The sequence below is a fragment of the Corvus hawaiiensis genome, chromosome 1 (genome assembly GCF_020740725.1).
Source record: "Corvus hawaiiensis isolate bCorHaw1 chromosome 1, bCorHaw1.pri.cur, whole genome shotgun sequence".
Taxonomy (NCBI): domain Eukaryota; kingdom Metazoa; phylum Chordata; class Aves; order Passeriformes; family Corvidae; genus Corvus; species Corvus hawaiiensis.
Genome location: NC_063213.1, coordinates 18,060,155 through 18,071,711, shown reverse-complemented (window position 1 = coordinate 18,071,711; position 11,557 = coordinate 18,060,155). Strand labels below are relative to the sequence as shown.

General features: G+C 42.2%; 1 protein-coding gene across 1 annotated transcript; it reads left to right on the top strand.

Moving 5' to 3' along the window:
* Nucleotides 1-233: 233 nt before the first annotated feature.
* On the top strand, nucleotides 234-2,978 carry OTUD1 (OTU deubiquitinase 1). Its single transcript, XM_048295131.1, has one exon. It carries the CDS (start codon nucleotides 464-466, stop codon nucleotides 1,757-1,759), a length of 1,296 nt encoding a protein of 431 aa, XP_048151088.1. The 5' UTR covers nucleotides 234-463; the 3' UTR covers nucleotides 1,760-2,978.
* The last annotated feature ends 8,579 nt before the right edge of the window (nucleotides 2,979-11,557 follow it).

The following is an 11,557-nucleotide window of genomic DNA, read 5'->3' as shown; positions in this document are numbered from 1 at the left end:
GTGCTGTTTTATATCACACGTGTTTGTATGCATGCACTGCATTTCCCTGAGTGGGACTACAGATGGACACACACCAGCTTGTGCCTGCGACTGTCCAAAACCGAATGGATAAAATGATTATTATTCCTGCCCGAGCTGCAAGTTAGGAACCGTGACACCCATCACACGTAGGCAGGAGCTGGGCGGTGCTCGCTGACGTGCCGGGCAGCCCCGCCCCCCTCCCGCGCTCCCGCAGCTTCCAGAAGGGCCGGAGCCCGCGGGGGGCAGGGCCGGTGGCGCAGTCGGAATTGCCGCGGCCGCGGGGCCCGGGCGGGGCGGGGCGGGGCAGGCAGTGATGCCCTTGTTTATTTTTACCCAGGCGGTTCATCCTCCTCGGCAGCCCCAGCGCGGCCCCCGCTGCCGCTCCCCGCCCCAGCTCCGACGGCGGCGCCGCCTATAAAGCGCCGCCCGCGGGGAGCCGAGGATGCAGCTCTACAGCTCCGTGATCACCCACTACCCGGCGGGCGCGACCGCAGCAGCCGCCGCGGCCTCGCCGAGCTCCGCCGCCGTCTTCAAGGTCTCCTTGTCGCCGGGACCCTCCGCCGCGGAGGCACCGAGCGCCGCCGACGCCGCGGGCCCGAACGCGGCCGCTGAGAGCTCCGGCAAGGACAGCTTCGTTCCCGCGGGGGGCAGCAGCAGCGCCGCCGCCATGCCCGCCTTCTCGTCCTGCCTGGAGGTGATGCCGAGCGGCCCCGCGGCGGGCCCGGCCGGGCGGCCGGCGGGCGGCCCGCAGTTCAGCTCCTGCGCGCAGGTCACCGTCAGCCGCCGGCGGCCGCTGGAGCGGATCGTGCCCATCCGCATCGTGCAGCGCGCCGAGGCCGCCGGAGAGCTGGTGCCGGGCTCGCCGCGCAGCCGCGCCTGGCTGGAGGGCATCCTGGAGAGCGTGCGGCAGGCCGGGGGCGACGGCGAGGCCACCGCCGAGGAGCCCAGCAACCGTAGCCTGCGGCTCAGCGAGCACTGCCAGGCGCTGCAGGCGGCGGCCGCCGGCGCCCAGCCCGGGCTGGCCCCCGGCTGCGGCCCCGCGGAGCGGAGCGGGGGCCCCGCGCAGCCCAGCGGCCCCGCGCCCTGCGAGGAGGAGGAGGAGGCGGCGGGGCCCGACGTGCGGCGGGGGCCCGGCGGCAGAGCGGAGCGCAGCGAGAAGCTGGCGCTGTACCTGGCCGAGGTGGAGAAGCAGGACAAGTACCTGCGGCAGAAGGGCCGGTTCCGCTTCCACATCATCCCCGACGGGAACTGCCTGTACCGCGCCGTCTGCAAGGCGGTGTACGGGGACCAGCGGCTGCACGGCGAGCTCCGCGAGCAGACCGTGCACTACATCGCCGACCACCTGGACCACTTCAACCCCATCATCGAGGGCGACGTGGGAGAGTTCCTCATCGGCGCCGCCCAGGACGGGGCCTGGGCCGGCTACCCGGAGCTGCTGGCCATGGGGCAGATGCTGAACGTGAACATCCACCTCACCACGGGCGGCCGGCCCGAGAGCCCCACCGTTTCCACCATGGTTCACTACCTGGGGCCCGAGGACCCGACACGGCCCAGTATCTGGCTGAGCTGGCTTAGCAATGGGCACTACGATGCTGTGCTGGACCGCATGTGCCCCAACCCAGAGTACGAGGCGTGGTGCAGACAGACTCAGGTACAGCGCAGACGGGATGAGGAGCTGGCCAAGTCCATGGCAGTGTCCTTGTCCAAGATGTACATTGAGCAGAACGCCTGCTCGTGAGACTGCCTGGGCCGCAGGCTGGGAGCTTTGCTGCAGGGACTGACAGAGAGAAGGTGTGCTGGCTGTGATGGTGATGCCTTAATCCTTAATGAAGCAGCAGCACCACAGACTGAGAAGGACTGTAGATTGTGGGGGATAAATACAGACGTATTTGTAATATTCTGTTGTAAAAACTTAGCCTCGGGTTATTTGCAAGCAGATTTCTCTGTGTATGTTTGTGTCTCCCCTCTCCACTGTCTATTTTCTATAAGAATGTATTTTTTGCACACTATTTTTAAACTGTTACCTCCATCTTCTACATCTTACATTAGTATCTGGCTTTCAGCTGTACAGCCAAAAACGTTTGTAAACAGTTTTTGTAAATACGGCTTATGATGTAACAGCTATTTTTTGCTGTGTTTTTTACCCATAAACCTTATATTTTTACCAAATGAGGTTGATGTCAAACTGACCCCCCTAGCTGATGAAACTGTTGTGGGTATTTTCTTGCAAAGTTAAAAGAATGGCTTTTGTAAGAGTGCAGCAAAGTAAGAACAGACTGCTTTTAGGAACAGTTGCTTTCTCTGCCTGGAGCACAGAACAGGTCCTTTGAGCCAGTTGGAATGCAGCTTACAGCTACACATGAACAGTGCAGGGAGCAATTGACTCTTCTGTATTTAATTACTGTTTTGAGTAAACTGGCCTCTTGTTGCCTGGTTGGCTCACCCTCTGCTCCATTTTTATTATTTATCTATAATAACAGAACATTAACTTGCAATAGAATGTTGTGACTAGATAATAGTCTCCTGCTTTGGCAGTAATTGCCTTGGCTGCACCTCAGTGTTTGTGTTCTTGTTTCTGGGGTTTTGGTGTCTTTTGTATAAGCCCTGCTTCTTTTTTTGGCACTGGTGTTTCACCAACAAATCATTATCTGATCACAACATTTTATTCACTTGACTTTGTTTTCTAATCAATAAATCAGGAATGGTATTCTACATTATGGTTTAGAAGAAAAAATACTGAAATTGAGGTTTGTATGGTTTGCTGGGTCAAACATTTAAATGTTTCCAATATGAATTCTGTCTCTTCTACTTTCTGATTAACTTGTTAGATCTATTTATTAAGTAATGCAGTTTGTACTTTTTTATTTTGTAATATATTGTGATTTTGGAATTTCTACTGTATTTGTATAATAGGAATATTCACAGCTAAAATGGAATGAATAAAGAATATAATTTTACTTGTGCTCTTTTTTGCTATCCTGTGATTCCTGGTGTGGGAAAGAATTGCGAGTGGGTTCACAGGACCTTTTGTTTAGCTTCTCTGCCTTAGTCTCCCCTATTACGATGTGGGAAGAAGGGGCATAGTACTTTACAAATGTGAACCACTGATAGTTCTGGTGTCTGTCAATATGTGAAAGACAGAAATGCAAGCATATGAAGACAATTGAGTATCTGTAATTATATTCTTACTGCAAGAGATCTTAGTATATCTGTTTGCCAATGAGAAATGATTTTTTGTATTAACATGCCTTAGAAGAGGTGTTCTCAAGCACAGTACATGAGCTGGTGACACCAGGGTTGGTGGTGAGCCAGCTCTCTGCTGGACTGTGCACATGTGGGCTTGGACATTGGTCTTCGGGAGCCTCCATTCTGCAGTTAGCCCCAAACTTGCCTGAGATTTGTTCTGTCACTGGTGATACTTTGGCACCCTCTTGTTACATGAATAGAAGTAATGTCGTAAGGAAATACAGCTTTTTATTCCCCTCACAAGATGGAAATTCCTTGCAAGTTGTTAAAACATGTTTACAAATCAGTCCCTGATCTCAGAATAGTAGAAGGCCCCATCCTTAAACAACAGAAGGGTACTCAGTTAAAGTCAGGATTAAAAAGTAACTACGTAGTTGAAATGCATCAGTCTTAATTGAGCACATGTGATAAAGAGCTGCAGGACTGATTTTGTATGTATTTGTTACTGGTTTATATGGTACAAAGAGCAGATTTAAATACTATGTTTTTTTCAAAATATTGGTAAATATTTTTGCCCATTTTCTTTACACATAGTTATGCTTTTTCTTTGAAGTGCAAACAGTGATGGAAAACCCCCAGTCTTTCTAGTCCGCTACTGCTTAACCACTGAATCTTTGGAAAGCTGAGTTTTGAGGTGACAGCAAGGCAAAGATGCAGTCGTGGATGTGTTCAGAAGGAACAGAGGTAGTTTGTGGGGAAAATGGCTACTCCCGTGACTCTAAACATGAAACTCTTGATACAGCATCAGTAACTACCAGTGATGTGTTGACTGATTAAAAACATTGTGTCCAGGCTGCTTAGGTTTTGGGTTGGATATGATTAATTCATTCAAAATTGTGAATATCCCAAACTTTCAAAAAAACCCCAAACATACTTACTTTAGGTCTTCTAAAGTTACCATTTTCAGTTGTATCATGAATTGTGATCACAAATTTTGTTCTGTTTTGCAGCACAAACCTTAGAAATGCTCAGTAAGCTAAGTGGAAAGGATTGGTACAGCATAGTGTTCACTCTCTGTGATAAAAATGATATTAAAACATCACAAATAAATAGTGTTAAAAATGAACTGTGCAGGACCCTGGGATGGGTTCCCATGGAGTTTCTCAGCAATTTATCTACTGCATGAGTCATAGGGGCATGCAGATAACTTTAAGGAATTTGAAAAAACTGGGTTACTTGTTGAACTAGTTTGCAAAGACATTTGAGGGTGTGTTGCTGAAGCGTGTAACAAGGCACTTGTTTTTTGCAGCTTGCATTATAAACTGTGTCTAAAAGGAAATTACAGAAATGGCACTTCAGATGTTTTGGGCACATTGAAAGTGATTTTTTTTTTTAATAGCTGTGGTGTTTAAAGTTCAGCTGAGACATTAGGTTGAGATGCAAGCTAGGGGTATCTTGCTTGAACAGGAGTAGAGGCAGTTTCATGGAATAATTTTATGGAAGCAGGGATCCTAATGTGGACACAGCTTTACAAAACTCCTTGTAACATTGTCACTTGCCACCAGCAAAAGCAGAGGTAGATGCAAGTTTTCCCTTACTGTCCTCTGTTCAACAATTCCAGTAACAAGGGAAGGACAAATACTGTCCTGGATCATAATTTCAGTGCCTCATTATTTTAACCTTGGCTAATCACTTGCATAACCCAGCTAATCCTTAGACCTGTCTGGGGACTTTGGTCAACAGACTTTTTATTATTGAAAATAAGTCAGAACAAGAGCTTGATTTTCACTATGCCACTTGTATGGTTCTGTAAGTCAGGTAGAAAATGCTTTAATTCAAACCCAAGCAAATGGGAACTTTGGTCTGTGGGAGCAGAAGCTTTGTGATGCCATCTTTGCCTGTATTTTATAACACAATTGTGAATTAGTTGACATGTTGGATGCTTCATTTCAGGAGTTCCTTAGGTTGCCAAGACTATGACATTCTGTCACTAAATGTGTATGGGATATGTTAAAATTCTTATGTGTTTTGAACAGACTTTATTACACAAAGCAACGTTTGCAAGAGCTGAATTGGTTTGCAATGAACGAATCCCAAAATAAGGGTGATGGGCAAGTAGGAGAGGGAAGATTTGTGTATCATTGTTTTCCATCTCAGTCAAGGGCTTGCTCTTCAGGAAAGGATGACACTTTGTACTTAGCAACTTTCTTAGGACACACAGAAGTTGTCTAACGCCAGCTACGGGGTTTTATCTGTCCTATTGTATTTGGCTGGTACATTACATGTGTGCAAAATAAATCTGTTGCATTAATGCCACTTGTAAATAAAGGTGTATTTCAGTACTCCTTATACATGTACAAAAATCACCTGAATATAAGTACTTCTTCTGTCTGCTTTTGCTTTTATCATGTTGGAATTAGTTGATAGGATTTTTGAGGACAAAATTTCAATTTTGTTTTAGTGATTTGTCAGTGTGCTCATGCATAGATTCTAAATCCAAGCAGAAAATGATGACAAATATTTCACAACAGAGACAAGTACCTGTCATTACCTGTTTTTTGCCTATAATTTGCTTATACTCTTTCATATTTATCCAGCAGTTTATTGATATGCAATGATAAGTGCTCCTAGGATGTTGGTGCAAAATGATGTGAAATGAAAAAATTCCTGAGCCTCAGTGTTAAAAAGATTGTCCCATTCCAGAATTGCATGATTGTGTGAAAATATGCAGCATGCAGTGAGATGGTGAGTAACTGTTTGAAAGGACATCAGCTCTGCCAAATGCAATTATGTAGTCATCAGAACTTTTTAAGAAGCAGAAAAATTTAAACTTTGAATTTTTACTAACATACAGGCCGATTTGTAACATTTATGTGTGTTTCAGTTGAAAAAAGTGTCTTTCATATTTCCTGTTCAGTTTTAATTTATAATCTGTCTTTTTTATAGCGAGTTTATAGTATTAATGGATAAAAAGATACAGCAATGCAGTAATACATTGCACTTCAGCCATTTTTTTCTGGAGTTAGTATTTAAAATCTGTTTATACAAGGAAACCCATACATGGTATTCAGACTGGAAATGAATGGAAATAAACCACTGTCAAGTTCCAGGTTTCTGTGGCATGAGTGGTTATTATTCCATCTTCTCATAAATTTGTCCTAATTACTGAGTAAGATCAGCCTTCTCTGGGGAAAAGGTGAGTGTGCATTTGTAGTAGCATGATGCGTGTACATATGGATGAGTAGAACACATCTTTCTTGTGTGTTCTTAAAAAATGGCATTTCCTGCATTTTTAGTGTGCATTTTTAAACCATTATGCTTTTAATCCTTATTTTACTTCATAGGTTTCTACTGGAAGTTGTAGAAATAAAACCTACTGTGTTCTTCTTACGAGGCATGGTTAATAGTGTTTGAACCTTCAGTGCTGTAGCACAGTTAAGCTGTGTACAGAGTAGCATCTGCAGGGAAGAAGACAATTGTGGGAGGAAAGTTGGAACTGGGATCTGGTTGGGAAGGGGCCCAGGTCGCCTTCTATCCTTTCTTCTCCCTTGTTCAACCACATCCCTGGCAGAGGGACCCTGACTCGCTGTGCCCTTGGGCTGGTGACAGCTTCAGGATCACTGCTGCTGCTCCTCCTTGGGGTCTAGTTATGGAGTTCTTGTACTGACAAGATTTTGGGGGCTGCGAATGAAGGAAGGGATGCAACACTCATTAAAGAATGGGAAGGATTTAATAGACAAAGACATGGCGTTTTTCTTGCCTGTGAACTTCTATTACTGAATTTCAAACACTTAAAGCATGGTTGAACATCAAAATGGTTTGGAAAGATCAATGTAATTTTAAAAATCACATAAAGCATGTTAACAGATTTTTGAGACTCAAATAATGCTGAAATATGCTGAAATACCTTTTTTTAAAAAAATTAATCCATAATTACATTAGCAAAACTATTATTTTCACAGGTACAAGGATTCATCATTTTTCCTGCAAAAAACTTCTATTTTTGCTGACAGCTAAACTTCATTTTCCAGCTGTTTAACTAACCAACATTTCTGGGCAAGAAAATAATGATTTCAGATCTCTGAGTGGGATTTGGAATTTGGTAAACTCTGTCAATTTAACCCAGTATCACTGAGTGCAATATTTCTTCACATTGCTGATGCTGTACTCAAGTTTAGATGTCTGCTTTGAGAAATAACATGATCTTTGGAACTCCAACTGAGCTTCTTTTGACATTTTTTAGGGAGAGCCTGTGGTCAAAATGTACTCCCTTTGTAAATAAACAAACCAGTATGTTTTATGTCTAAATTGCCTGTCTTCCATATGACTTACAGATTGAGATATGACCAAGCAATTAAGCAGCTAACTAATGTGTTTATATGATTTGTTTGCTTTCCTGACAAACTTCAGCTCCACTGGATTGGGTTACTCACAGGGACTGACCTTGCATTTTGTGGTTTAAGGTAGGAGCAATGATAAAATTATTGTCCCAATAATTACTAACACAATTCCTATTACTTCTGCAAACTCTTATCTTCCATTTTAAAATTTCTTTTAATGGTAATTTTTGTTGATTGTCAATCATATGCCTATTCAGGATTAACCTTAGAAAGCAGTTATGCTGTAAACCCAAACCTAATTAAATAGAACATTTGAGTGAGTTTAGGAGTTGACAGCTGTTTTGCTGTTTATGTATAATTGAGGGAAAGGTGGTGCCCAAAATGAAGTGGTTGTGAAAGGACTTGTTTTGCTCTGAAAGATGGTTATGTCAGCTTATAGATCAGCATTGTGACTGCTGATGTAAAAGCTTTAATGCACTTGAATTTTTTATTTCTAAATGAAGTAATAATGTTATCTTACAACAAGTTACATTTTTGCTACACTCAGGATGGAGACACAGGAGACAAATACTGGTAGATTAAAAAGAAAATAATGTTTTTCTTTTAGAAGTAATTGCTTTTTTTTTCATTTATCTCCCACCTTTGTAATAGCCAGTGAAAGAGAGCTTTGGTTTTAGGTACGGAATGTTTGTGCATGTGGCCTGTGTTCTTCCTGAACTGATAAGTTGAATACATGTAAAATAAGTTTTTTTACTTCAGATTTATACCCATAAAAGTGGTGAATAAACAGTTGGCTAAAAAACTACCTGTTATACTGGAGAGCATTTGGCTCAGCAAAGCTGCAGTCCCACTGAGACTTGGATGGGAAGCAGCATTAAAGCAGCACATGCTTTATAGGTATTTGAAAACTTAATCTCCATTTATTTGTTTTGCTTTTAGTTTTTAAATTTTTTTTCATGCACATTATCTTACGTATCAGGAAGTAAATATTCATGGATGTTTTGTCAATTAGGTAGCTGTCCTTTTGGATGTACTCACGATAATTCATGTGAACCATTCACGTGAATGTGATTCCTGGTAGATTTCCATTTTTAGTTAGTGTTTTACAGTGGTTGCCCTGAAGAGGCTATGTAACATCTGAAATTGCTAGAAATTATACCAAACAGTTAAAAAATTCAGCTATTTGATAGAATTTATGTAATCAGATTCTTTCTCTTGTCTAGCTCTGGCCAGAGAAAAACATGTTCCAAAATGGATAAATAAGACAACACTGGGCTCTGTTAGGTAAATTAAAGAGGCTTTTGCAGAGAAATAGTAACTGTGGAAAGCTTCACCAAACATTTTATTGCTAAGGGGGCTGTCGAGATACTGTAGTACATACGTTCTTCAAAACACTTTATTGTCACACTGAAATTGTGACAATTTCAAACAAACAAAACTTAAAAAAATCCAGACAAAAATGGCAAACAAAACCCCAAAAGAATGTAAACTTTTACAACCAAAACCCCAAGGGAAGGTGCTCTGAATAGGCTCTGTGTGTGAGGAGCCATCGTCACAGGGACAGGTTATATAACATGAACCTTGGCAGTGGCCTCAGCTCTAATATCTACAGGAAATCATTCTGCCAACCAGGCTTCTGCCCTGGGAGACCAAGTAGGTAATAGTAGATGCTCTACTTCAGTCAAGGGATTGAGTTAATCTCTGCTAAGACTTTTGGTGCTTCCTCAAGCCTTTGAGCTTTATCTCTGCTCTCTGGATTATACTCTTGCCAGCCTGCAGCTGTATCATTTCTCTTTGGGTCACTTGATATTGACAGACGAGGCAGACAAGAGGCAGGTGCTGTCTGTGTAGAGAAACCTGTGCTCCAGCATATCCCGTTGGTGTCTTGTATCACTCCTGCCTAGTATGAAGTGTGAGGAAAAAGAAATTGTACACCACTGGAACATGGAATCAGTTCTATCTCTTTGTTCACTCAGAAGTTCTCAAAGAAAAAAGTACAAATCTCTGCCAAGTCAGTTATACTTACTTTTAAAATTTATTTATTTTTTCTATGAACTATAAATATATCACAAGGAGTTTATAACTAGCCACTGAGGAATTTTACAGCTCTAAAAATGCTACAGACATTTGGTCACATGGAAATTTTCAGTGGGATGCCACAGGTTTTCTACCAAATTCAGTTCTGGATTCAGATTTATCTTCTGCTTGAATATTTATTTCAGTCTGTTTACTATCACCATTATGTACTTATTCCCCTCATAAACTTTGAGTGTTTATTCCCATAGCATAGGGAGGAAATACTGGGAATTGTTTCCAGTGTTAAAGCTAGAAAGGAAAGGAGGGTAGCACCTTATGGTAGGGAATGTTCCATGACTGCTTAAAACCAAGAAAAAAACACCTGAAATCCTTGACATGGACATTTTAACTTCCTTTTTTTTTTTTTTTTCCCTAAGGGAAACTGTGGGAACCTAGAATGCAGAGAATATTTCTCTGCCTGTTTTGAAAGGTTTTACCCCACTGGACAGTACTGTTTTTGACCTTTGCCCATGGGAAAATTTGCCTAGCCTCTGAGAAGAATTTGAATCTACAATGGTGTGAATTAGGTGATAGAATACTATGTGAGATTATCACAGGGTGAAAAATTTAGAGTTTTTAGGTCTAATTGCATGGTAAATAGATAGAAGTAGAAAACCTCAAAATGGAGGATAAGTTGTAGTTAAAATCTTCTTCTTCTTCACTAACTCCATATTTTGCAGCAACAGTGGTTTGGGATGATTGGATACAGAATTCCGCAGTTCCTGTCTACGTGATTTAGGAACTTGTTGGACATGGTAAAAAAGTGAAAATATCTTGCATTTTAAGTTTTCATTGGGTAATTTACCTTTAAAAAGGCTGTGAAATCTTGATAAGTTGTCTTCTTGCTGCATTCTCTGCTCTGTGCTGTGTCTAAGCCATGCCAGTGGCTTGTACTCCTTAGATAAGAATTAATAAACACCTATCTGGAGACTGAGAAGCATGAAGTCCCATTCGCCTCTTTTTTTCTCCTGGCAAAAGTCTACACGTCTTCCCCCATCAGGGAAGACAACAATTAATGACGTGGACAGCGTTAGGAAGCAGTCATTTAAGTCCAGGCCTTGCATATCGATTTCTTTTTGCATACAGATATCTGTAGGGATTGTGGATGAGAAAGAAAAAAATTCAATAAAATAAATAGACAAAAATGTTTGTATACACACCAAAAAGGTTAGGAATGGATTTCTGGTCTCTCACTACTAAAAGGACTAACACTTGGAAAAAATAGTTTCAGACTGAAAGCCTTCTTTAGAAAGCCTTATTCTGGTTAAGTATTTCTTGTATTGAGTACATGCTGATGCCTTTGCTAAACACGCTGAAGAGAGGGCCAACAAAATTGTGCCAGCAAAAGTGGAAGCGATGTGTCTGTCTCTGAGATGAAAGTGCAGCATGTGAGGCAGCTCTGCTTCCCATTGGCCTGACCCATGGGTTTTATATCTCACTTACAACTTTGCCTTTGTTTCACTGGCATAAAAAATGCATTTTATATGTTTTTGCAACACATTTCCCACCTAGAGATTAAATATGAAGAGAGATCTTGTTTCTTGGGAGTCAAGTCCAAAATATATTTTAGAAATTTTCATTTGATTGCACAACCTTTATGGTGTAATTCAAGCACAGAGCTGTGAAAAGTATGTTTGTAAAGGAGTATTAATTTCACCTTTATAGGCTTTTAAGGTAAGTGTTTATAGCTGGGTTAAGTTTGATAAATAGTAAGGGAATTCTGAATGGGAAATATGTGAGTAGGATGTTATAAAAATATGACATTTCTTGTTCTTATATGCTTCATTGTAAATTTCCAGATTTAATTTCTTTGGGGGAAAAAATAATTGAGAATGGAGCTTATTTGAGCTCCTTGCTGCTGCACTGCTGGGCAAGTTCATCCCAGCAAAACCCTGAACCTTGTCACCTTCCTGAAAGATCATCCCTTGCCTCTA

What these genes read in the sequence shown, in the direction of transcription:
- OTUD1 (XM_048295131.1), top strand. Translation starts at nt 464, where the DNA reads ATGCAGCTCTACAGCTCCGTGATCACCCACTACCCGGCGGGCGCGACC.